Source organism: Oncorhynchus mykiss, chromosome 20, assembly GCF_013265735.2.
Source record: "Oncorhynchus mykiss isolate Arlee chromosome 20, USDA_OmykA_1.1, whole genome shotgun sequence".
Taxonomy (NCBI): domain Eukaryota; kingdom Metazoa; phylum Chordata; class Actinopteri; order Salmoniformes; family Salmonidae; genus Oncorhynchus; species Oncorhynchus mykiss.
In genome coordinates this window covers 32,309,147-32,336,319 of record NC_048584.1, presented here as the reverse complement: position 1 = coordinate 32,336,319, position 27,173 = coordinate 32,309,147, and the positions used below count along the sequence as shown (strand labels likewise).

Sequence of the window (27,173 nt, the reverse complement as noted above, 5' to 3'; positions counted from 1 at the left end):
AGAGAAGAGAGGGAGAGACTGATAGAGGTAGAGAATAGAGGGAGAGACTGATAGTGGTAGAGAAGAGAGGGGGAGGCAGAGTGGAAGAGAAGAGAGAGAGAGACTGATAGAGGTAGAGAAGAGAGGGAGAGACTGATAGTGGTAGAGAAGAGAGGAAGAGACTGATAGTAGTAGAGAAGAGAGGGAGAGACTGATAGTGGTAGAGAAGAGAGGGAGAGACTGATAGTGGTAGAGAAGAGAGGGAGAGGGAGAGACTGATAGTGGTAGAGAAGAGAGGAAGAGACTGATAGTGGTAGAGAAGAGAGGAAGAGACTGATAGTGGTAGAGAAGAGAGGGAGAGACAGAGTGGTAGAGAAGAGAGGGAGAGACAGAGTGGTAGAGAAGAGAGGGAGAGGGAGAGACTGATAGTGGTAGAGAAGAGAGGAAGAGACTGATAGTGGTAGAGAAGAGAGGAAGAGACTGATAGTGGTAGAGAAGAGAGGGAGAGACAGAGTGGTAGAGAAGAGAGGGAGAGACAGAGTGGTAGAAAAGAGAGGGAGATACATAGTGGTAGAAAGGAGAGGGAGAGACAGAGTGGTAGAGAAGAGAGGGAGAGACTGATAGTGTTAGAGAAGAGAGGAAGAGACTGATAGTGGTAGAGAAGAGAGGGAGAGACTGATAGTGGTAGAGAAGAGAGGGAGAGACAGAGTGGTAGAGAAGAGAGGGAGAGACTGACAGTGGTAGAGAAGAGAGGAAGAGACTGATAGTGGTAAAGAAGAGAGGGAGAGACTGATAGTGGTAGAGAAGAGAGGAAGAGACTGATGGTGGTAGAGAAGAGAGGGAGAGACTGATAGTGGTAGAGAAGAGAGGGAGAGGCAGAGTGGTAGAGAAGAGAGAGAGAGACTGATAGTGGTAGAGGAGAGAGGGAGAGACAGAGTGGTAGAGAAGAGAGGGAGAGACTGATAGTGGTAGAGAAGAGAGGGAGAGACTGATAGTGGTAGAGAAGAGAGGGAGAGACAGAGACTGATAGTGGTAGAGAAGAGAGGGAGAGACTGATAGTGGTAGAGGAGAGAGGGAGAGACAGAGTGGTAGAGAAGAGAGGGAGAGACTGATAGTGGTAGAGAAGAGAGGGAGAGAGAGACTGATAGTGGTAGAGAAGAGATGAAGAGACTGATAGTGGTAGAGAAGAGAGGAAGAGACTGATAGTAGTAGAGAAGAGAGGGAGAGAGAGACTGATAGTGTTAGAGAAGAGAGGAAGAGACTGATAGTGGTAGAGAAGAGAGTAAGAGACTGATAGTAGTAGAGAAGAGAGGGAGAGACATAGTGGTAGAGAAGATAGGAAGAGACTGATAGTGGTAGAGAAGAGAGGAAGAGACTGATAGTGGTAGAGAAGAGAGGGAGAGACTGATAGTGGTAGAGAAGAGAGGGAGAGACTGATAGTAGTAGAGAAGAGAGGGAGAGAGAGACTGATATTGGTAGAGAAGAGAGGAAGAGACTGATAGTGGTAGAGAAGAGAGGAAGAGACTGATAGTGGTAGAGAAGAGAGGGAGAGACAGAGTGGTAGAGAAGAGAGGAAGAGACTGATAGTAGTAGAGAAGAGAGGAAGAGACTGATAGTGGTAGAGAAGAGAGGGAGAGACTGATAGTGGTAGAGAAGAGAGGGAGAGACTGATAGTAGTAGAGAAGAGAGGGAGAGAGAGACTGATATTGGTAGAGAAGAGAGGAAGAGACTGATAGTGGTAGAGAAGAGAGGAAGAGACTGATAGTGGTAGAGAAGAGAGGGAGAGACAGAGTGGTAGAGAAGAGAGGGAGAGACTGATAGAGGTAGAGAAGAGAGGGAGGGGGAGAGACTGATAGTGGTAGAGAAAAGAGGGAGAGACTGATAGTGGTAGAGAAGAGAGGGAGAGACAGAGTGGTAGAGAAGAGAGGGAGAGACTGATAGAGGTAGAGAAGAGAGGGAGAGGGAGAGACTGATAGTGGTAGAGAAGAGAGGGAGAGACTGATAGTGGTAGAGAAGAGAGGGAGAGGAGGAGTGGTAGAGAAGAGAGGGAGAGACTGATAGAGGTAGAGAAGAGAGGGAGAGACAGAGACTGATAGTGGTAGAGAAGAGAGGGAGAGACTGATAGTGGAAGAGAAGAGAGGGAGAGACAGAGACTGATAGTGGTAGAGAAGAGAGGGAGAGACTGATAGTGGTAGAGAAGAGAGGGAGAGGCAGAGTGGTAGAGAAGAGAGGGAGAGACTGATAGAGGTAGAGAAGAGAGGGAGAGGCAGAGTGGTAGAGAAGAGAGGGAGAGACTGATAGAGGTAGAGAAGAGAGGGAGAGACAGAGACTGATAGTGGTAGAGAAGAGAGGGAGAGACTGATAGTGGTAGAGAAGAGAGGGAGAGGCAGAGTGGTAGAGAAGAGAGAGAGACTGATAGAGGTAGAGAAGAGAGGGAGAGACTGATAGTGGTAGAGAAGAGAGGAAGAGACTGATAATAGTAGAGAAGAGAAGGAGAGACTGATAGTGGTAGAGAAGAGAGGGAGAGACTGATAGTGGTAGAGAAGAGAGGGAGGGACTGATAGTGGTAGAGAAGAGAGGGAGCGACTGATAGTGGTAGAGAAGAGAGGGAGAGGGAGAGACTGATAGTGGTAGAGAAGAGAGGAAGAGACTGATAGTGGTAGAGAAGAGAGGAAGAGACTGATAGTGGTAGAGAAGAGAGGGAGAGACAGAGTGGTAGAGAAGAGAGGGAGAGACAGAGTGGTAGAAAAGAGAGGGAGAGACATAGTGGTAGAGAAGAGAGGGAGAGACAGAGTGGTAGAGAAGAGAGGGAGAGACTGATAGTGTTAGAGAAGAGAGGAAGAGACTGATAGTGGTAGAGAAGAGAGGGAGAGACTGATAGTGGTAGAGAAGAGAGGGAGAGACAGAGTGGTAGAGAAGAGAGGGAGAGACTGACAGTGGTAGAGAAGAGAGGAAGAGACTGATAGTGGTAAAGAAGAGAGGGAGAGACTGATAGTGGTAGAGAAGAGAGGAAGAGACTGATGGTGGTAGAGAAGAGAGGGAGAGACTGATAGTGGTAGAGAAGAGAGGGAGAGGCAGAGTGGTAGAGAATAGAGAGAGAGACTGATAGTGGTAGAGAAGAGAGGAAGAGACTGATAGTAGTAGAGAAGAGAGGGAGAGACTGATAGTGGTAGAGAAGAGAGGGAGAGACTGAAAGTAGTAGAGAAGAGAGGGAGATACTGATAGGGGTAGAGAAGAGAGGGAGAGACAGAGACTGATAGTGGTAGAGAAGAGAGAGAGAGACTGATAGTGGTAGAGGAGAGAGGGAGAGACAGAGTGGTAGAGAAGAGAGGGAGAGACTGATAGTGGTAGAGAAGAGAGGGAGAGACTGATAGTGGTAGAGAAGAGAGGGAGAGACAGAGACTGATAGTGGTAGAGAAGAGAGGGAGAGACTGATAGTGGTAGAGGAGAGAGGGAGAGACAGAGTGGTAGAGAAGAGAGGGAGAGACTGATAGTGGTAGAGAAGAGAGGGAGAGAGAGACTGATAGTGGTAGAGAAGAGATGAAGAGACTGATAGTGGTAGAGAAGAGAGGAAGAGACTGATAGTAGTAGAGAAGAGAGGGAGAGAGAGACTGATAGTATTAGAGAAGAGAGGAAGAGACTGATAGTGGTAGAGAAGAGAGTAAGAGACTGATAGTAGTAGAGAAGAGAGGGAGAGACATAGTGGTAGAGAAGATAGGAAGAGACTGATAGTGGTAGAGAAGAGAGGGAGAGAGAGACTGATAGTGGTAGAGAAGAGAGGAAGAGACTGATAGTAGTAGAGAAGAGAGGAAGAGACTGATAGTGGTAGAGAAGAGAGGGAGAGACTGATAGTGGTAGAGAAGAGAGGAAGAGACTGATAGTGGTAGAGAAGAGAGGGAGAGACAGAGTGGTAGAGAAGAGAGGGAGAGACAGAGTGGTAGAAAAGAGAGGGAGAGACATAGTGGTAGAGAAGAGAGGGAGAGACAGAGTGGTAGAGAAGAGAGGGAGAGACTGATAGTGTTAGAGAAGAGAGGAAGAGACTGATAGTGGTAGAGAAGAAAGGGAGAGACTGATAGTGGTAGAGAAGAGAGGGAGAGACAGAGTGGTAGAGAAGAGAGGGAGAGACTGACAGTGGTAGAGAAGAGAGGAAGAGACTGATAGTGGTAAAGAAGAGAGGGAGAGACTGATAGTGGTAGAGAAGAGAGGAAGAGACTGATGGTGGTAGAGAAGAGAGGGAGAGACTGATAGTGGTAGAGAAGAGAGGGAGAGGCAGAGTGGTAGAGAATAGAGAGAGAGACTGATAGTGGTAGAGAAGAGAGGAAGAGACTGATAGTAGTAGAGAAGAGAGGGAGAGACTGATAGTGGTAGAGAAGAGAGGGAGAGACTGAAAGTAGTAGAGAAGAGAGGGAGATACTGATAGGGGTAGAGAAGAGAGGGAGAGACAGAGACTGATAGTGGTAGAGAAGAGAGAGAGAGACTGATAGTGGTAGAGGAGAGAGGGAGAGACAGAGTGGTAGAGAAGAGAGGGAGAGACTGATAGTGGTAGAGAAGAGAGGGAGAGACTGATAGTGGTAGAGAAGAGAGGGAGAGACAGAGACTGATAGTGGTAGAGAAGAGAGGGAGAGACTGATAGTGGTAGAGGAGAGAGGGAGAGACAGAGTGGTAGAGAAGAGAGGGAGAGACTGATAGTGGTAGAGAAGAGAGGGAGAGAGAGACTGATAGTGGTAGAGAAGAGATGAAGAGACTGATAGTGGTAGAGAAGAGAGGAAGAGACTGATAGTAGTAGAGAAGAGAGGGAGAGAGAGACTGATAGTGTTAGAGAAGAGAGGAAGAGACTGATAGTGGTAGAGAAGAGAGTAAGAGACTGATAGTAGTAGAGAAGAGAGGGAGAGACATAGTGGTAGAGAAGATAGGAAGAGACTGATAGTGGTAGAGAAGAGAGGGAGAGAGAGACTGATAGTGGTAGAGAAGAGAGGAAGAGACTGATAGTAGTAGAGAAGAGAGGAAGAGACTGATAGTGGTAGAGAAGAGAGGGAGAGACTGATAGTGGTAGAGAAGAGAGGGAGAGACTGATAGTAGTAGAGAAGAGAGGGAGAGAGAGACTGATATTGGTAGAGAAGAGAGGAAGAGACTGATAGTGGTAGAGAAGAGAGGAAGAGACTGATAGTGGTAGAGAAGAGAGGGAGAGACAGAGTGGTAGAGAAGAGAGGGAGAGACTGATAGAGGTAGAGAAGAGAGGGAGGGGGAGAGACTGATAGTGGTAGAGAAAAGAGGGAGAGACTGATAGTGGTAGAGAAGAGAGGGAGAGACAGAGTGGTAGAGAAGAGAGGGAGAGACTGATAGAGGTAGAGAAGAGAGGGAGAGGGAGAGACTGATAGTGGTAGAGAAGAGAGGGAGAGACTGATAGTGGTAGAGAAGAGAGGGAGAGGAGGAGTGGTAGAGAAGAGAGGGAGAGACTGATAGAGGTAGAGAAGAGAGGGAGAGACAGAGACTGATAGTGGTAGAGAAGAGAGGGAGAGACTGATAGTGGAAGAGAAGAGAGGGAGAGACAGAGACTGATAGTGGTAGAGAAGAGAGGGAGAGACGGATAGTGGTAGAGAAGAGAGGGAGAGGCAGAGTGGTAGAGAAGAGAGGGAGAGACTGATAGAGGTAGAGAAGAGAGGGAGAGGCAGAGTGGTAGAGAAGAGAGGGAGAGACTGATAGAGGTAGAGAAGAGAGGGAGAGACAGAGACTGATAGTGGTAGAGAAGAGAGGGAGAGACTGATAGTGGTAGAGAAGAGAGGGAGAGGCAGAGTGGTAGAGAAGAGAGAGAGACTGATAGAGGTAGAGAAGAGAGGGAGAGACTGATAGTGGTAGAGAAGAGAGGAAGAGACTGATAATAGTAGAGAAGAGAAGGAGAGACTGATAGTGGTAGAGAAGAGAGGGAGAGACTGATAGTGGTAGAGAAGAGAGGGAGAGACTGATAGTGGTAGAGAAGAGAGGGAGAGACAGAGTGGTAGAGAAGAGAGGGAGAGACAGAGTGGTAGAAAAGAGAGGGAGAGACATAGTGGTAGAGAAGAGAGGGAGAGACAGAGTGGTAGAGAAGAGAGGGAGAGACTGATAGTGTTAGAGAAGAGAGGAAGAGACTGATAGTGGTAGAGAAGAGAGGGAGAGACTGATAGTGGTAGAGAAGAGAGGGAGAGACAGAGTGGTAGAGAAGAGAGGGAGAGACTGACAGTGGTAGAGAAGAGAGGAAGAGACTGATAGTAGTAGAGAAGAGAGGGAGATACTGATAGGGGTAGAGAAGAGAGGGAGAGACAGAGACTGATAGTGGTAGAGAAGAGAGAGAGAGACTGATAGTGGTAGAGGAGAGAGGGAGAGACAGAGTGGTAGAGAAGAGAGGGAGAGACTGATAGTGGTAGAGAAGAGAGGGAGAGACTGATAGTGGTAGAGGAGAGAGGGAGAGACAGAGTGGTAGAGAAGAGAGGGAGAGACTGATAGTGGTAGAGAAGAGAGGGAGAGACTGATAGTGGTAGAGAAGAGAGGGAGAGACAGAGACTGATAGTGGTAGAGAAGAGAGGGAGAGACTGATAGTGGTAGAGGAGAGAGGGAGAGACAGAGTGGTAGAGAAGAGAGGGAGAGACTGATAGTGGTAGAGAAGAGAGGGAGAGAGAGACTGATAGTGGTAGAGAAGAGATGAAGAGACTGATAGTGGTAGAGAAGAGAGGAAGAGACTGATAGTAGTAGAGAAGAGAGGGAGAGAGAGACTGATAGTGTTAGAGAAGAGAGGAAGAGACTGATAGTGGTAGAGAAGAGAGTAAGAGACTGATAGTAGTAGAGAAGAGAGGGAGAGACATAGTGGTAGAGAAGATAGGAAGAGACTGATAGTGGTAGAGAAGAGAGGGAGAGAGAGACTGATAGTGGTAGAGAAGAGAGGAAGAGACTGATAGTAGTAGAGAAGAGAGGAAGAGACTGATAGTGGTAGAGAAGAGAGGGAGAGACTGATAGTGGTAGAGAAGAGAGGGAGAGACTGATAGTAGTAGAGAAGAGAGGGAGAGAGAGACTGATATTGGTAGAGAAGAGAGGAAGAGACTGATAGTGGTAGAGAAGAGAGGAAGAGACTGATAGTGGTAGAGAAGAGAGGGAGAGACAGAGTGGTAGAGAAGAGAGGGAGAGACTGATAGAGGTAGAGAAGAGAGGGAGAGGGAGAGACTGATAGTGGTAGAGAAGAGAGGGAGAGACTGATAGTGGTAGAGAAGAGAGGGAGAGGAGGAGTGGTAGAGAAGAGAGGGAGAGACAGAGACTGATAGTGGTAGAGAAGAGAGGGAGAGACTGATAGTGGAAGAGAAGAGAGGGAGAGACAGAGACTGATAGTGGTAGAGAAGAGAGGGAGAGACTGATAGTGGTAGAGAAGAGAGGGAGAGGCAGAGTGGTAGAGAAGAGAGGGAGAGACTGATAGAGGTAGAGAAGAGAGGGAGAGGCAGAGTGGTAGAGAAGAGAGGGAGAGACTGATAGAGGTACAGAAGAGAGGGAGAGACAGAGACTGATAGTGGTAGAGAAGAGAGGGAGAGACTGATAGTGGTAGAGAAGAGAGGGAGAGGCAGAGTGGTAGAGAAGAGAGAGAGACTGATAGAGGTAGAGAAGAGAGGGAGAGACTGATAGTGGTAGAGAAGAGAGGGAGAGACTGATAGTGGTAGAGAAGAGAGGGAGAGACTGATAGTGGTAGAGAAGAGAGGGAGAGACAGAGTGGTAGAGAAGAGAGGGAGAGACAGAGTGGTAGAAAAGAGAGGGAGAGACATAGTGGTAGAGAAGAGAGGGAGAGACAGAGTGGTAGAGAAGAGAGGGAGAGACTGATAGTGTTAGAGAAGAGAGGAAGAGACTGATAGTGGAAGAGAGGGAGAGACTGATAGTGGTAGAGAAGAGAGGGAGAGACAGAGTGGTAGAGAAGAGAGGGAGAGACTGACAGTGGTAGAGAAGAGAGGAAGAGACTGATAGTGGTAAAGAAGAGAGGGAGAGACTGATAGTGGTAGAGAAGAGAGGAAGAGACTGATGGTGGTAGAGAAGAGAGGGAGAGACTGATAGTGGTAGAGAAGAGAGGGAGAGGCAGAGTGGTAGAGAATAGAGAGAGAGACTGATAGAGGTAGAGAAGAGAGGGAGAGACTGATAGTGGTAGAGAAGAGAGGAAGAGACTGATAGTAGTAGAGAAGAGAGGGAGAGACTGATAGTGGTAGAGAAGAGAGGGAGAGACTGAAAGTAGTAGAGAAGAGAGGGAGATACTGATAGGGGTAGAGAAGAGAGGGAGAGACAGAGACTGATAGTGGTAGAGAAGAGAGGGAGAGACTGATAGTAGTAGAGAAGAGAGGGAGAGACTGACAGTAGTAGAGAAGAGAGGGAGAAACATAGTGGTAGAGAAGAGAGGGAGAGACTGATAGTGGTAGAGGAGAGAGGGAGAGACAGAGTGGTAGAGAAGAGAGGGAGAGACTGATAGTGGTAGAGAAGAGAGGGAGAGACTGATAGTGGTAGAGAAGAGAGGGAGAGACAGAGACTGATAGTGGTAGAGAAGAGAGGGAGAGACTGATAGTGGTAGAGGAGAGAGGGAGAGACAGAGTGGTAGAGAAGAGAGGGAGAGACTGATAGTGGTAGAGAAGAGAGGGAGAGAGAGACTGATAGTGGTAGAGAAGAGATGAAGAGACTGATAGTGGTAGAGAAGAGAGGAAGAGACTGATAGTAGTAGAGAAGAGAGGGAGAGAGAGACTGATAGTGTTAGAGAAGAGAGGAAGAGACTGATAGTGGTAGAGAAGAGAGTAAGAGACTGATAGTAGTAGAGAAGAGAGGGAGAGACATAGTGGTAGAGAAGATAGGAAGAGACTGATAGTGGTAGAGAAGAGAGGGAGAGAGAGACTGATAGTGGTAGAGAAGAGAGGAAGAGACTGATAGTAGTAGAGAAGAGCGGAAGAGACTGATAGTGGTAGAGAAGAGAGGGAGAGACTGATAGTGGTAGAGAAGAGAGGGAGAGACTGATAGTAGTAGAGAAGAGAGGGAGAGAGAGACTGATATTGGTAGAGAAGAGAGGAAGAGACTGATAGTGGTAGAGAAGAGAGGAAGAGACTGATAGTGGTAGAGAAGAGAGGGAGAGACAGAGTGGTAGAGAAGAGAGGGAGAGACTGATAGAGGTAGAGAAGAGAGGGAGAGGGAGAGACTGATAGTGGTAGAGAAGAGAGGGAGAGACTGATAGTGGTAGAGAAGAGAGGGAGAGGAGGAGTGGTAGAGAAGAGAGGGAGAGACAGAGACTGATAGTGGTAGAGAAGAGAGGGAGAGACTGATAGTGGAAGAGAAGAGAGGGAGAGACAGAGACTGATAGTGGTAGAGAAGAGAGGGAGAGACTGATAGTGGTAGAGAAGAGAGGGAGAGGCAGAGTGGTAGAGAAGAGAGGGAGAGACTGATAGAGGTAGAGAAGAGAGGGAGAGGCAGAGTGGTAGAGAAGAGAGGGAGAGACTGATAGAGGTACAGAAGAGAGGGAGAGACAGAGACTGATAGTGGTAGAGAAGAGAGGGAGAGACTGATAGTGGTAGAGAAGAGAGGGAGAGGCAGAGTGGTAGAGAAGAGAGAGAGACTGATAGAGGTAGAGAAGAGAGGGAGAGACTGATAGTGGTAGAGAAGAGAGGGAGAGACTGATAGTGGTAGAGAAGAGAGGGAGAGACTGATAGTGTTAGAGAAGAGAGGAAGAGACTGATAGTGGTAGAGAAGAGAGGGAGAGACTGATAGTGGTAGAGAAGAGAGGGAGAGACAGAGTGGTAGAGAAGAGAGGGAGAGACTGACAGTGGTAGAGAAGAAAGGGAGAGACAGAGTGGTAGAGAAGAGAGGGAGAGACTGATAGTAGTAGAGAAGAGAGTAAGAGACTGATAGTGGTAGAGAAGAGAGGGAGAGACTGATCGTGGTAGAGAAGAGAGGGAGGGACTGATAGTGGTAGAGAAGAGAGGGAGAGACTGATAGTGGTAGAGAAGAGAGGGAGAGACTGATAGTGGTAGAGAAGAGAGGGAGAGACAGAGTGGTAGAGAAGAGAGGGAGAGGCTGATAGTAGTAGAGAAGAGAGGGAGAGACTGATAATGGTAGAGAAGAGAGGGAGGGACTGATAGTGGTAGAGAAGAGAGGGAGAGACTGATAGTGGTAGAGAAGAGAGGGAGAGGGAGAGACTGATAGTGGTAGAGAAGAGAGGAAGAGACTGATAGTGGTAGAGAAGAGAGGAAGAGACTGATAGTGGTAGAGAAGAGAGGAAGAGACTGATAGTGGTAGAGAAGAGAGGAAGAGACAGAGTGGTAGAGAAGAGAGGGAGAGACAGAGTGGTAGAAAAGAGAGGGAGAGACATAGTGGTAGAGAAGAGAGGGAGAGACAGAGTGGTAGAGAAGAGAGGGAGAGACTGATAGTGTTAGAGAAGAGAGGAAGAGACTGATAGTGGTAGAGAAGAGAGGGAGAGACTGATAGTGGTAGAGAAGAGAGGGAGAGACAGAGTGGTAGAGAAGAGAGGGAGAGACTGACAGTGGTAGAGAAGAGAGGAAGAGACTGATAGTGGTAAAGAAGAGAGGGAGAGACTGATAGTGGTAGAGAAGAGAGGAAGAGACTGATGGTGGTAGAGAAGAGAGGGAGAGACTGATAGTGGTAGAGAAGAGAGGGAGAGGCAGAGTGGTAGAGAAGAGAGAGAGAGACTGATAGAGGTAGAGAAGAGAGGGAGAGACTGATAGTGGTAGAGAAGAGAGGAAGAGACTGATAGTAGTAGAGAAGAGAGGGAGAGACTGATAGTGGTAGAGAAGAGAGGGAGAGACTGAAAGTGGTAGAGAAGAGAGGGAGATACTGATAGGGGTAGAGAAGAGAGGGAGAGACATAGTGGTAGAGAAGAGAGGGAGAGACTGATAGTGGTAGAGAAGAGAGGGAGAGACTGATAGTGGTAGAGAAGAGAGGGAGAGACTGATAGTGGTAGAGAAGAGAGGGAGAGACAGAGACTGATAGTGGTAGAGAAGAGAGGGAGAGACTGATAGTGGTAGAGGAGAGAGGGAGAGACAGAGTGGTAGAGAAGAGAGGGAGAGACTGATAGTGGTAGAGAAGAGAGGGAGAGAGAGACTGATAGTGGTAGAGAAGAGATGAAGAGACTGATAGTGGTAGAGAAGAGAGGAAGAGACTGATAGTAGTAGAGAAGAGAGGGAGAGAGAGACTGATAGTGTTAGAGAAGAGAGGAAGAGACTGATAGTGGTAGAGAAGAGAGTAAGAGACTGATAGTAGTAGAGAAGAGAGGGAGAGACATAGTGGTAGAGAAGATATGAAGAGACTGATAGTGGTAGAGAAGAGAGGGAGAGAGAGACTGATAGTGGTAGAGAAGAGAGGAAGAGACTGATAGTAGTAGAGAAGAGAGGAAGAGACTGATAGTGGTAGAGAAGAGAGGGAGAGACTGATAGTGGTAGAGAAGAGAGGGAGAGACTGATAGTAGTAGAGAAGAGAGGGAGAGAGAGACTGATATTGGTAGAGAACAGAGGAAGAGACTGATAGTGGTAGAGAAGAGAGGAAGAGACTGATAGTGGTAGAGAAGAGAGGGAGAGACAGAGTGGTAGAGAAGAGAGGGAGAGACTGATAGAGGTAGAGAAGAGAGGGAGAGGGAGAGACTGATAGTGGTAGAGAAGAGAGGGAGAGACTGATAGTGGTAGAGAAGAGAGGGAGAGACAGAGTGGTAGAGAAGAGAGGAAGAGACTGATAGTAGTAGAAAAGAGAGGAAGAGACTGATAGTGGTAGAGAAGAGAGGGAGAGACTGATAGTGGTAGAGAAGAGAGGGAGAGGAGGAGTGGTAGAGAAGAGAGGGAGAGACTGATAGTGGTAGAGAAGAGAGGGAGAGGAGGAGTGGTAGAGAAGAGAGGGAGAGACTGATAGAGGTAGAGAAGAGAGGGAGAGGGAGAGACTGATAGTGGTAGAGAAGAGAGAGAGAGACTGATAGTGGTAGAAAAGAGAGGGAGAGGAGGAGTGGTAGAGAAGAGAGGGAGAGACTGATAGAGGTAGAGAAGAGAGGGAGAGACAGAGACTGATAGTGGTAGAGAAGAGAGGGAGAGACTGATAGAGGTAGAGAAGAGAGGGAGAGACTGATAGAGGTAGAGAAGAGAGGGAGAGGGAGAGACTGATAGTGGTAGAGAAGAGAGGAAGAGACTGATAGTGGTAGAGAAGAGAGGAAGAGACTGATAGTGGTAGAGAAGAGAGGGAGAGACTGATAGAGGTAGAGAAGAGAGGGAGAGGGAGAGACTGATAGTGGTAGAGAAGAGAGGGAGAGACAGAGACTGATAGTGGTAGAGAAGAGAGGGAGAGACTGATAGAGGTAGAGAAGAGAGGGAGAGGGAGAGACTGATAGTGGTAGAGAAGAGAGGGAGAGACTGATAGTGGTAGAGAAGAGAGGGAGAGGAGGAGTGGTAGAGAAGAGAGGGAGAGACTGATAGAGGTAGAGAAGAGAGGGAGAGACAGAGACTGATAGTGGTAGAGAAGAGAGGGAGAGACTGATAGTGGAAGAGAAGAGAGGGAGAGACAGAGACTGATAGTGGTAGAGAAGAGAGGGAGAGACTGATAGTGGTAGAGAAGAGAGGGAGAGGCAGAGTGGTAGAGAAGAGAGGGAGAGACTGATAGAGGTAGAGAAGAGAGGGAGAGGCAGAGTGGTAGAGAAGAGAGGGAGAGACTGATAGAGGTAGAGAAGAGAGGGAGAGACAGAGACTGATAGTGGTAGAGAAGAGAGGGAGAGACTGATAGTGGTAGAGAAGAGAGGGAGAGGCAGAGTGGTAGAGAAGAGAGAGAGACTGATAGAGGTAGAGAAGAGAGGGAGAGACTGATAGTGGTAGAGAAGAGAGGAAGAGACTGATAATAGTAGAGAAGAGAAGGAGAGACTGATAGTGGTAGAGAAGAGAGGGAGGGACTGATAGTGGTAGAGAAGAGAAGGAGAGACTGATAGTGGTAGAGAAGAGAGGGAGAGGGAGAGACTGATAGTGGTAGAGAAGAGAGGAAGAGACTGATAGTGGTAGAGAAGAGAGGAAGAGACTGATAGTGGTAGAGAAGAGAGGGAGAGACAGAGTGGTAGAGAAGAGAGGGAGAGACTGATAGTGTTAGAGAAGAGAGGAAGAGACTGATAGTGGTAGAGAAGAGAGGGAGAGACTGATAGTGGTAGAGAAGAGAGGGAGAGACAGAGTGGTAGAGAAGAGAGGGAGAGACTGGCAGTGGTAGAGAAGAGAGGGAGAGACAGAGTGGTAGAGAAGAGAGGGAGAGACTGATAGTAGTAGAGAAGAGAGGAAGAGACTGATAGTGGTAGAGAAGAGAGGGAGAGACTGATAGTGGTAGAGAAGAGAGGGAGGGACTGATAGTGGTAGAGAAGAGAGGGAGAGACTGATAGTGGTAGAGAAGAGAGGGAGAGACTGATAGTGGTAGAGAAGAGAGGGAGAGACAGAGTGGTAGAGAAGAGAGGGAGAGGCTGATAGTAGTAGAGAAGAGAGGGAAAGACTGATAGTGGTAGAGAAGAGAGGGAGAGACAGAGTGGTAGAGAAGAGAGGGAGAGACTGATAGTGGTAGAGAAGAGAGGGAAAGACTGATAGTGGTAGAGAAGAGAGGGAGAGGCAGAGTGGTAGAGAAGAGAGGGAGAGACAGAGTGGTAGAGAAGAGAGGGAGAGACATAGTGGTAGAGAAGAGAGGGAGAGACAGAGTGGTGGAGAAGAGAGGGAGAGACTGATAGTGGTAGAGAAGAGAGGGAGAGACTGACAGTGGTAGAGAAGAGAGGGAGAGACAGAGTGGTAGAGAAGAGAGGGAGAGACTGATAGTAGTAGAGAAGAGAGGAAGAGGCTGATAGTGGTAGAGAAGAGAGGGAGAGACTGATAGTGGTAGAGAAGAGAGGGAGGGACTGATAGTGGTAGAGAAGAGAGGGAGAGACTGATAGTGGTAGAGAAGAGAGGGAGAGACTGATAGTGGTAGAGAAGAGAGGGAGAGACAGAGTGGTAGAGAAGAGAGGGAGAGACTGACAGTGGTAGAGAAGAGAGGGAGAGACTGATAGTGGTAGAGAAGAGAGGAAGAGACAGATAGTGGTAGAGAAGAGAGGGAGAGACTGATAGTGGTAGAGAAGAGAGGGAGAGACATAGTGGTAGAGAAGAGAGGGAGTGACTGATAGTGTTAGAGAAGAGAGGAAGAGACTGATAGTGGTAGAGAAGAGAGGGAGAGACTTATAGTGGTAGAGAAGAGAGAGAGAGACTGATAGTGGTAGAGAAGAGAGGGAGAGACAGAGTGGTAGAAAAGAGAGGAAGAGACTGATAGTGGTAGAGAAGAGAGGGAGAGACAGAGTGGTAGAAAAGAGAGGGAGAGACAGAGTGGTAGAGAAGAGAGAGAGAGACTGATAGTGGTAGAGAAGAGAGGGAGAGACTGATAGTAGTAGAGAAGAGAGGAAGAGACTGATAGTGGTAGAGAAGAGAGGGAGAGACTGATAGTGGTAGAGAAGAGAGGGAGGGACTGATAGTAGTAGAGAAGAGAGGGAGAGACTGATAGTAGTAGAGAAGAGAGGGAGGGACTGATAGTGGAAGAGAAGAGAGGGAGAGACTGATAGTGGTAGAGAAGAGAGGGAGAGACAGAGTGGTAGAGAAGAGAGGGAGAGACTGATAGTAGTAGAGAAGAGAGGAAGAGACTGATAGTGGTAGAGAAGAGAGGGAGAGACTGATAGTGGTAGAGAAGAGAGGGAGGGACTGATAGTAGTAGAGAAGAGAGGGAGAGACTGATAGTAGTAGAGAAGAGAGGGAGGGACTGATAGTGGTAGAGAAGAGAGGGAGAGACTGATAGTGGTAGAGAAGAGAGGGAGAGACTGATAGTGGTAGAGAAGAGAGGGAGAGACAGAGTGGTAGAGAAGAGAGGGAGAGACTGACAGTGGTAGAGAAGAGAGGGAGAGACAGAGTGGTAGAGAAGAGAGGGAAAGACTGATAGTGGTAGAGAAGAGAGGGAGAGACAGAGTGGTAGAGAAGAGAGGGAGAGACTGATAGTGGTAGAGAAGAGAGGGAAAGACTGATAGTGGTAGAGAAGAGAGGGAGAGGCAGAATGGTAGAGAAGAGAGGGAGAGACTGATAGAGGTAGAGAAGAGAGGGAGAGACTGATAGTGGTAGAGAAGAGAGGAAGAGACTGATAGTAGTAGAGAAGAGAGGGAGAGGGAGAGACTGATAGTGGAAGAGAAGAGAGGGAGAGATTGATAGTGGTAGAGAAGAGAGGGAGAGACTAATAGTGGTAGAGAAGAGAGGGAGAGACTGATAGTGGTAGAGAAGAGAGGGAGAGACTGATAGTGGTAGAGAAGAGAGGGAGAGACTGATTGTGGTAGAGAAGAGAGGAAGAGACTGATGGTGGTAGAGAAGAGAGGGAGAGACTTATAGTGGTAGAGAAGAGAGAGAGAGACTGATAGTGGTAGAGAAGAGAGGGAGAGACAGAGTGGTAGAGAAGAGAGGGAGAGACAGAGTGGTAGAAAAGAGAGGAAGAGACTGATAGTGGTAGAGAAGAGAGGGAGAGACAGAGTGGTAGAAAAGAGAGGAAGAGACTGATAGTGGTAGAGAAGAGAGGGAGAGACAGAGTGGTAGAGAAGAGAGGGAGAGACAGAGTGGTAGAGAAGAGAGAGAGAGACTGATAGTGGTAGAGAAGAGAGGGAGAGACTGATAGTAGTAGAGAAGAGAGGAAGAGACTGATAGTGGTAGAGAAGAGAGGGAGAGACTGATAGTGGTAGAGAAGAGAGGGAGGGACTGATAGTAGTAGAGAAGAGAGGGAGAGACTGATAGTAGTAGAGAAGAGAGGGAGGGACTGATAGTGGTAGAGAAGAGAGGGAGAGACTGATAGTGGTAGAGAAGAGAGGGAGAGACAGAGTGGTAGAGAAGAGAGGGAGAGACTGATAGTAGTAGAGAAGAGAGGAAGAGACTGATAGTGGTAGAGAAGAGAGGGAGAGACTGATAGTGGTAGAGAAGAGAGGGAGGGACTGATAGTAGTAGAGAAGAGAGGGAGAGACTGATAGTAGTAGAGAAGAGAGGGAGGGACTGATAGTGGTAGAGAAGAGAGGGAGAGACTGATAGTGGTAGAGAAGAGAGGGAGAGACTGATAGTGGTAGAGAAGAGAGGGAGAGACAGAGTGGTAGAGAAGAGAGGGAGAGACTGACAGTGGTAGAGAAGAGAGGGAGAGACAGAGTGGTAGAGAAGAGAGGGAAAGACTGATAGTGGTAGAGAAGAGAGGGAGAGACAGAGTGGTAGAGAAGAGAGGGAGAGACTGATAGTGGTAGAGAAGAGAGGGAAAGACTGATAGTGGTAGAGAAGAGAGGGAGAGGCAGAATGGTAGAGAAGAGAGGGAGAGACTGATAGAGGTAGAGAAGAGAGGGAGAGACTGATAGTGGTAGAGAAGAGAGGAAGAGACTGATAGTAGTAGAGAAGAGAGGGAGAGGGAGAGACTGATAGTGGAAGAGAAGAGAGGGAGAGATTGATAGTGGTAGAGAAGAGAGGGAGAGACTAATAGTGGTAGAGAAGAGAGGGAGAGACTGATAGTGGTAGAGAAGAGAGGGAGAGACTGATAGTGGTAGAGAAGAGAGGGAGAGACTGATTGTGGTAGAGAAGAGAGGAAGAGACTGATGGTGGTAGAGAAGAGAGGGAGAGACTGATAGTGGTAGAGAAGAGAGGGAGAGACTGATAGTAGTAGAGAAGAGAGGGAGAGACTGATAGTGGTAGAGAAGAGAGGAAGAGACTGATGGTGGTAGAGAAGAGAGGGAGATACAGAGTGGTAGAGAAGAGAGGAAGAGAATGAAAGTAGTAGAAAAGAGAGGAAGAGACTGATGGTGGTAGAGAAGAGAGGGAGAGACAGAGTGGTAGAGAAGAGAGGGAGAGACTGATAGTGGTAGAGAAGAGAGGGAGAGACAGAGTGGTAGAGAAGAGAGGGAGAGACTGATAGTGGTAGAGAAGAGAGGAAGAGACTGATAGTGGTAGAGAAGAGAGGGAGAGACAGAGTGGTAGAGAAGAGAGGAAGAGACTGATAGTAGTAGAAAAGAGAGGAAGAGACTGATAGTGGTAGAGAAGAGAGGAAGAGACTGATAGTAGTAAAGAAGAGAGGGAGAGGGAGAGACTGATAGTGGAAGAGAAGAGAGGGAGAGACTGATAGTGGTAGAGAAGAGAGGGAGAGACAGATAGTGGTAGAGAAGAGAGGGAGAGACTGATAGTGGTAGAGAAGAGAGGGAGAGACTGATAGTGGTAGAGAAGAGAGGGAGAGACTGATTGTGGTAGAGAAGAGAGGGAGAGACTGATAGTGGTAGAGAAGAGAGGGAGAGACTGATTGTGGTAGAGAAGAGAGGAAGAGACTGATGGTGGTAGAGAAGAGAGGGAGAGACTGATAGTGGTAGAGAAGAGAGGGAGAGACTGATAGTAGTAGAGAAGAGAGGGAGAGACTGATAGTGGTAGAGAAGAGAGGGAGAGACTGATAGTGGTAGAGAAGAGAGGGAGAGACTGATTGTGGTAGAGAAGAGAGGAAGAGACTGATGGTGGTAGAGAAGAGAGGGAGAGACTGATAGTGGTAGAGAAGAGAGGGAGAGACTGATAGTAGTAGAGAAGAGAGGGAGAGACTGATAGTGGTAGAGAAGAGAGGGAGAGACTGATAGTGGTAGAGAAGAGAGGGAGAGACTAATAGTGGTAGAGAAGAGAGGGAGAGACTGATAGTGGTAGAGAAGAGAGGGAGAGACTGATAGTGGTAGAGAAGAGAGGGAGAGACTGATTGTGGTAGAGAAGAGAGGAAGAGACTGATGGTGGTAGAGAAGAGAGGGAGAGACTGATAGTGGTAGAGAAGAGAGGGAGAGACTGATAGTAGTAGAGAAGAGAGGGAGAGACTGATAGTGGTAGAGAAGAGAGGAAGAGACTGATGGTGGTAGAGAAGAGAGGGAGATACAGAGTGGTAGAGAAGAGAGGAAGAGACTGAAAGTAGTAGAAAAGAGAGGAAGAGACTGATGGTGGTAGAGAAGAGAGGGAGAGACAGAGTGGTAGAGAAGAGAGGGAGAGACTGATAGTGGTAGAGAAGAGAGGGAGAGACAGAGTGGTAGAGAAGAGAGGGAGAGACTGATAGTGCTAGAGAAGAGAGGAAGAGACTGATAGTGGTAGAGAAGAGAGGGAGAGACAGAGTGGTAGAGAAGAGAGGAAGAGACTGATAGTAGTAGAAAAGAGAGGAAGAGACTGATAGTGGTAGAGAAGAGAGGGAGAGACAGAGTGGTAGAGAAGAGAGGGAGAGACTGATAGTTGTAGAGAAGAGAGGGAGAGACAGAGTGGTAGAGAAGAGAGGGAGAGACTGATAGTGGTAGAGAAGAGAGGAAGAGACTGATAGTGGTAGAGAAGAGAGGGAGAGACAGAGTGGTAGAGAAGAGAGGGAGAGACTGACAGTGGTAGAGAAGAGAGGAAGAGACTGATAGTGGTAGAGAAGAGAGGGAGAGACTGATAGTAGCAGAGAAGAGAGGGACGGACTGATAGTGGTAGAGGAGAGAGGAAGAGACTGGTAGTAGTAGTGAAGAGAGGGAGAGACTGATAGTAGTAGTGAAGAGAGGGAGAGACTGATAGTGGCAGAGAAGAGAGGAAGAGACTGATAGTGGTAGAGAAGAGAGGGAGAGACTGATAGTAGTAGAGAAGAGAGGGAGAGACATAGTGGTAGAGAAGAGAGGGAGAGACTGATAGTGGTAGAGAAGAGAGGGAGAGACTGATAGTGGTAGAGAAGAGAGGGAGAGACTGATAGTGGTAGAGAAGAGAGGAAGAGACTGATGGTGGTAGAGAAGAGAGGGAGAGACTGATAGTGGTAGAGAAGAGAGGGAGAGACTGATAGTGGTAGAGAAGAGAGGAAGAGACTGATAGTGGTAGAGAAGAGAGGGAGAGACTGATAGTGGTAGAGAAGAGAGGGAGAGACTGATAGTAGTAGAGAAGAGAGGGAGAGACTGATAGTGGTAGAGAAGAGAGGGAGAGACTGATAGTGGTAGAGAAGAGAGGGAGAGACTGATAGTGGTAGAGAAGAGAGGAAGAGACTGATAGTGGTAGAGAAGAGAGGGAGAGACTGATAGTGGTAGAGAAGAGAGGAAGAGACTGATGGTGGTAGAGAAGAGAGGGAGAGACTGATAGTGGTAGAGAAGAGAGGGAGAGACAGAGTGGTAGAGAAGAGAGGGAGAGACTTATAGTGGTAGAGAAGAGAGGAAGAGACTGATGGTGGTAGAGAAGAGAGGGAGAGACTGATAGTGGTAGAGAAGAGAGGGAGAGACTGATAGTGGTAGAGAAGAGAGGGAGAGACTGATAGTGGTAGAGAAGAGAGGGAGAGACTGATAGTGGTAGAGAAGAGAGGGAGAGACAGAGTGGTAGAGAAGAGAGGAAGAGACTGATAGTAGTAGAAAAGAGAGGAAGAGACTGATAGTGGTAGAGAAGAGAGGGAGAGACAGAGTGGTAGAGAAGAGGGGGAGAGACTGATAGTGGTAGAGAAGAGAGGGAGAGACCGAGTGGTAGAGAAGAGAGGGAGAGACTGATAGTGGTAGAGAAGAGAGGAAGAGACTGATAGTGGTAGAGAAGAGAGGGAGAGACAGAGTGGTAGAGAAGAGAGGAAGAGACTGATAGTAGTAGAAAAGAGAGGAAGAGACTGATAGTGGTAGAGAAGAGAGGGAGAGACTGATAGTGGTAGAGAAGAGAGGGAGAGACAGAGTGGTAGAGAAGAGAGGGAGAGTGATAGTGGTAGAGAAGAGAGGAAGAGACTGATAGTGGTAGAGAAGAGAGGGAGAGACTGATAGTAGTAGAGAAGAGAGGGAGAGACTGATAGTGGTAGAGAAGAGAGGAAGAGACTGATAGTGGTAGAGAAGAGAGGGAGAGACTGATAGTAGTAGAGAAGAGAGGGAGAGACATAGTGGTAGAGAAGAGAGGGAGAGACTGATAGTGGTAGAGAAGAGAGGGAGAGACTGATAGTGGTAGAGAAGAGAGGGAGAGACTGATAGTGGTAGAGAAGAGAGGAAGAGACTGATGGTGGTAGAGAAGAGAGGGAGAGACTGATAGTGGTAGAGAAGAGAGGGAGAGACTGATAGTGGTAGAGAAGAGACAAAGAGATTGATGGTGGTAGAGAAGAGAGGGAGAGACTGATAGTGGTAGAGAAGAGAGGGAGAGACAGAGTGGTAGAGAAGAGAGGGAGAGACTGATAGTGGTAGAGAAGAGAGGGAGAGACAGAGTGGTAGAGAAGAGAGGGAGAGACTGATAGTGGTAGAGAAGAGAGGGAGAGACAGAGTGGTAGAGAAGAGAGGGAGAGACTGATAGTGGTAGAGAAGAGAGGGAGAGACAGAGTGGTAGAGAAGAGAGGGAGAGACTGATAGTGGTAGAGAAGAGAGGGAGAGACTGATAGTGGTAGAGAAGAGAGGGAGAGACAGAGTGGTAGAGAAGAGAGGAAGAGACTGATAGTAGTAGAGACGAGAGGGAGAGACTGATAGTGGTAGAGAAGAGAGGAAGAGACTGATAGTGGTAGAGAAGAGAGGAAGATACTGATAGTGGTAGAGAAGAGAGGGAGAGAGGAATGAGTGGTGGATTGTTAAAGAAACATGTGGTAAGTGAATATGTAGAAAGTGATAATGGAGAAGACAGAAAGAAAGAGGAGAGGGTGGGTGGGAGGGAGATAAGAGGGAAAACATTGACAGGTAATGCTGGGCCTGGGTCTGAGTCGAGATGCACTAGACATACACCCACACACCTGCAATGTGATGGACAGAGGAGCAGGCAGGGAGTCAGGCAGGGAGTCAGGCAGGGAGTCAGGCAGGGAGTCAGACAGGGAGTCAGACAGGGAGTCAGACAGGGAGTCAGACAGGGAGTCAGGCAGGGAGTCAGACAGGGAGTCAGGCAGGGAGTCAGGCAGGGAGTCAGGCAGGGAGTCAGGCAGAGAGTCAGACAGGGAGTCAGACAGGGAGTCAGACAGGGAGTCAGACAGGGAGTCAGACAGGGAGTCAGGCAGGGAGTCAGGCAGGGAGTCAGACAGGGAGTCAGGCAGTCAGGCAGGGAGTCAGGCAGGGAGTCAGGCAGGGAGTCAGACAGGGAGTCAGGCAGGGAGTCAGGCAGGGAGTCAGGCAGGGAGTCAGGCAGGGAGTCAGGCAGGGAGTCAGACAGGGAGTCAGGCAGGGTGTCAGACAGGGAGTCAGGCAGGGAGTCAGGCAGGGAGTCAGACAGGGAGTCAGGCAGGGAGTCAGGCAGGGAGAGGATGGTATTTGACTCCCAGGGGAAAGATCTAACAGGGGCAGTGGAGCAGCATGACTGGACTCAGGCAGGTTATCACCCACTAGCAGCACTCCATTATCTATCCATCCATCCCTCCAGCTGGCACTGTCTCTCTCCCTCTAATGCAACTCCCTGCACCACACTCTCCCCTCTTGATTACCCCACACTCATACCCCCTGCCCTCCTCCTCTCTCTCAGGCCTCTTCCTCGCTCTCTGTGTGTGTGTGAGTGTGCACACGTGCTGCATGTGAGCGTGATGTAGACTCACCTCATAGTGTGCTGTGCGTTGCGACTCGGAGATGAGTTGGGCATTACAGATGTTGCAGTAACTCTCTGTGAACAGTCCTCCTTCCACGACCCCAGCCGACTTCATCTTTAGACACGCACGCACACACACAAACACACACACAGAAAAAACATACTTAGAATAAAGCAATACGCCCTCTTGCCAGGATATAGTGACTCTGATCAAATGACACCCGTATCCCTTATAGTGACTCTGATCAAATGACACCCGTATCCCTTATAGTGACTCTGATCAAATTACACCCTTATCCCTTATAGTGACTCTGATCAAATTACACCCTTATCCCTTAGAGTGACTCTAATCAAATATAGTGCACTGCATAGGGAATAGGGTGTCACACTGCATAGGGAATAGGGTGCCACACTGCATAGTGAATAGGGTGTCACACTGCATAGGGAGTCACAATGCATAGGGAATAGGGTGTCACACAGAATAGGGAATAGGGTGTCACATTGCATAGGGAATAGGGTGTCACACAGCATAGGGAATAGGGTGTCACACAGCATAGGGGATAGGGTGTCACACTGCCTAGGGAATAGGGTGTCACACTGCATAGGGAATAGGGAGTCACACAGCATATGGAACAGGGTGTCACACTGCATAGGGAATAGGGTGTCACACTGCATAGGGAATAGGGAGTCACACTGCATAGGGAATAGGGTGTCACACTGCATAGGGAATAGGGTGTCACACGGCATAGGGAATAGGGGGTCACACTGCATAGGCAATAGGGTGTCACACAACATAGGGAATAGGGTATCACACAGCATAGGGAATAGAGTGTCCAACTGCATAGGGAATAGGGTGCCCCACTGCATAGGTAATAGGGTGTCACACAGCATATGGAATAGGGTGTCACACTGCATAGGGAATAGGGTGTCACACAGCATAGGGAATAGGGTGTCACACAGCATAGGGAGTCACACTGCATAGGGAGTAGGGTGTCACACTGCATAGGGAGTCACAATGCATAGGGAATAGGGTGTCACACTGCATAGGGAGTCACATTGCATAGGGAATAGGGTGTCACACTGCATAGGGAATAGGGAGTCACACTGCATAGGGAGTCACACTGCATAGGGAGTCACACTGCATAGGGACTAGGGAGTCACACTGCATAGGGAGTCACACTGCATAGGGTGTCACACTGCATAGGGAATAGGGAGTCACACTGCATAGGCAATAGGGTGTCACACAACATAGGGAATAGGGTATCACACAGCATAGGGAATAGAGTGTCCAACTGCATAGGGAATAGGGTGCCCCACTGCATAGGTAATAGGGTGTCACACTGCATAGGGAGTCACAATGCATAGGGAATAGGGTGTCACACTGCATAGGGAATAGGGAGTCACACTGCATAGGGAATAGGGTGTCACACTGCATAGGGAATAGGGTGTCACACGGCATAGGGAATAGGGGGTCACACTGCATAGGCAATAGGGTGTCACACAACATAGGGAATAGGGTATCACACAGCATAGGGAATAGAGTGTCCAACTGCATAGGGAATAGGGTGCCCCACTGCATAGGTAATAGGGTGTCACACAGCATATGGAATAGGGTGTCACACTGCATAGGGAATAGGGTGTCACACAGCATAGGGAATAGGGTGTCACACAGCATAGGGAGTCACACTGCATAGGGAGTAGGGTGTCACACTGCATAGGGAGTCACAATGCATAGGGAATAGGGTGTCACACTGCATAGGGAGTCACATTGCATAGGGAATAGGGTGTCACACTGCATAGGGAATAGGGAGTCACACTGCATAGGGAGTCACACTGCATAGGGAGTCACACTGCATAGGGACTAGGGAGTCACACTGCATAGGGAGTCACACTGCATAGGGTGTCACACTGCATAGGGAATAGGGAGTCACACTGCATAGGCAATAGGGTGTCACACAACATAGGGAATAGGGTATCACACAGCATAGGGAATAGAGTGTCCAACTGCATAGGGAATAGGGTGCCCCACTGCATAGGTAATAGGGTGTCACACTGCATAGGGAGTCACAATGCATAGGGAATAGGGTGTCACACTGCATAGGGAATAGGGTGTCACACAGCATAGGGAATAGGGTGTCACACTGCATAGGGAATAGGGTGTCACACTGCATAGGGAATAGGGTGTCACACAGCATAGGGAATAGGGTGTCACACTGCATAGGGAATAGTGTGTCACACAGCATATGGAATAGGGTGTCACACTGCATAGGGAATAGGGTGTCACACAGCATAGGGAATAGGGTGTCACACAGCATAGGGAGTCACACTGCATAGGGAGTAGGGTGTCACACTGCATAGGGAGTCACAATGCATAGGGAATAGGGTGTCACACTGCATAGGGAGTCACATTGCATAGGGAATAGGGTGTCACACTGCATAGGGAATAGGGAGTCACACTGCATAGGGAGTCACACTGCATAGGGAGTCACACTGCATAGGGACTAGGGAGTCACACTGCATAGGGTGTCACACTGCATAGGGAATAGGGAGTCACACTGCATAGGGGGTCACACTGCATAGGGTGTCACACTGCATAGGGAATAGGGAGTCACACTGCATAGGGTGTCACACTGCATAGGGAATAGGGAGTCACACTGCATAGGGTGTCACACTGCATAGGGAATAGGGAGTCACACTGCATAGGGAATAGGGAGTCACACTGCATAGGGTGTCACACTGCATAGGGAATAGGGAGTCACACTGCATATGGAATAGGGTGTCATACTGCATAGGGAATAGGGAGTCACACTGCATGGGGAATAGGGAGTCACACTGCATAGGGAAAAGGGTGTCACACTGCATAGGGAATAGGGTGTCATACTGCATAGGGAATAGGGAGTCACACTGCATATGGAATAGGGTGTCATACTGCATAGGGAATAGGGAGTCACACTGCATAGGGAATAGGGTGCCATTAGAGACAAAGACTGAGACAGGCACTAGTCTAACTGTATGTAGGGAACGGAGAAAGACAGCGAATACACACACACACACACACACACACACACACACACACACACACACACACACACACACACACACACACACACACACACTCAGCATCAATGCACAACTAGCTGCTGCACTCACACACACACACACACACACACACAGCCTTGTACAACTAACCTCGTAGGGACACACAACATAGGGAATAGGGTATCACACAGCATAGGGAATAGAGTGTCCAACTGCATAGGGAATAGGGTGCCCCACTGCATAGGTAATAGGGTGTCACACAGCATATGGAATAGGGTGTCACACTGCATATGGAATAGGGTGTCACACAGCATAGGGAATAGGGGGTCACACTGCATAGGCAATAGGGTGTCACACAACATAGGGAATAGGGTATCACACAGCATAGGGAATAGAGTGTCCAACTGCATAGGGAATAGGGTGCCCCACTGCATAGGTAATAGGGTGTCACACAGCATATGGAATAGGGTGTCACACTGCATAGGGAATAGGGTGTCACACAGCATAGGGAATAGGGTGTCACACAGCATAGGGAGTCACACTGCATAGGGAGTAGGGTGTCACACTGCATAGGGAGTCACAATGCATAGGGAATAGGGTGTCACACTGCATAGGGAGTCACATTGCATAGGGAATAGGGTGTCACACTGCATAGGGAATAGGGAGTCACACTGCATAGGGAGTCACACTGCATAGGGAGTCACACTGCATAGGGACTAGGGAGTCACACTGCATAGGGAGTCACACTGCATAGGGTGTCACACTGCATAGGGAATAGGGAGTCACACTGCATAGGCAATAGGGTGTCACACAACATAGGGAATAGGGTATCACACAGCATAGGGAATAGAGTGTCCAACTGCATAGGGAATAGGGTGCCCCACTGCATAGGTAATAGGGTGTCACACTGCATAGGGAGTCACAATGCATAGGGAATAGGGTGTCACACTGCATAGGGAATAGGGTGTCACACAGCATAGGGAATAGGGTGTCACACTGCATAGGGAATAGGGTGTCACACTGCATAGGGAATAGGGTGTCACACAGCATAGGGAATAGGGTGTCACACTGCATAGGGAATAGTGTGTCACACAGCATATGGAATAGGGTGTCACACTGCATAGGGAATAGGGTGTCACACAGCATAGGGAATAGGGTGTCACACAGCATAGGGAGTCACACTGCATAGGGAGTAGGGTGTCACACTGCATAGGGAGTCACAATGCATAGGGAATAGGGTGTCACACTGCATAGGGAGTCACATTGCATAGGGAATAGGGTGTCACACTGCATAGGGAATAGGGAGTCACACTGCATAGGGAGTCACACTGCATAGGGACTAGGGAGTCACACTGCATAGGGTGTCACACTGCATAGGGAATAGGGAGTCACACTGCATAGGGGGTCACACTGCATAGGGTGTCACACTGCATAGGGAATAGGGAGTCACACTGCATAGGGTGTCACACTGCATAGGGAATAGGGAGTCACACTGCATAGGGTGTCACACTGCATAGGGAATAGGGAGTCACACTGCATAGGGAATAGGGAGTCACACTGCATAGGGTGTCACACTGCATAGGGAATAGGGAGTCACACTGCATATGGAATAGGGTGTCATACTGCATAGGGAATAGGGAGTCACACTGCATGGGGAATAGGGAGTCACACTGCATAGGGAAAAGGGTGTCACACTGCATAGGGAATAGGGTGTCATACTGCATAGGGAATAGGTAGTCACACTGCATATGGAATAGGGTGTCACACTGCATAGGGAATAGGGAGTCACACTGCATATGGAATAGGGTGTCATACTGCATAGGGAATAGGGAGTCACACTGCATAGGGAATAGGGTGCCATTAGAGACAAAGACTGAGACAGGCACTAGTCTAACTGTATGTAGGGAACGGAGAAAGACAGCGAATACACACACACACACACACACACACACACACACACACACACACACACACACACACACACACACACACACACTCAGCCTCAATGCACAACTAGCTGCTGCACTCACACACACACACACACACACACACAGCCTTGTACAATTAACCTCGTAGGGACACACAATTCAGTCCAATTCAAAATCCTATTTTCCCTAAGCCCCAACCCTACCCCAACCCTACCCTAACCCTACCCCAACCCTACCCTTAACCCAGAAATAGCATTTGACCTTGTGGGGACTAACAAAATGTCCCCAGTTGGTCAAGTTTGTTGTCAGTTGACTATTCTTGTGGAGACTTCTGGTACCCACACTTATAGTTAAACACACACACACACACACACACACACACACACACACACACACACACACACACACACACAATTAACCCTTCACTTCTCTTAGCTCTCATCACAGTAGAGTGGACAATCTCATAAACTAAAGCAGCTCGTTAAAATAGAATCGAAGAGAATAAAATAGATCCTCATTATCTAATTGAACCTTTGGTCGACTCATTAACGCTTAGCTACAGCACTCCAAGGTATTATCCTTAACACCTGAGGGGGGGAATCTATATTCATATAGATGCTGTTGAGAACATACATTCTCTGTCATGCACTAGAATAGGAAATGAGGTAGACATGTCCGTTCTATACATAACATTTCTACCTGCACTGTTCTGAACATTGCTTCCACCAGAACG

At 48.3% G+C, this 27,173-nt stretch overlaps 1 protein-coding gene across 1 annotated transcript in view; it reads right to left on the bottom strand.

Annotated features, from left to right (window-relative positions):
• LOC110499334 (zinc finger matrin-type protein 4) overlaps positions 1 to 27,173 on the bottom strand; it is a 184,901-nt gene that overhangs the window by 139,846 nt on the left and 17,882 nt on the right. Inside the window, exon 2 of the mRNA XM_036956195.1 lies at positions 21,484 to 21,588. Coding sequence (XP_036812090.1) covers positions 21,484 to 21,588 — 105 coding nt within the window. The remainder of the gene's footprint in view (positions 1 to 21,483; positions 21,589 to 27,173) is intronic.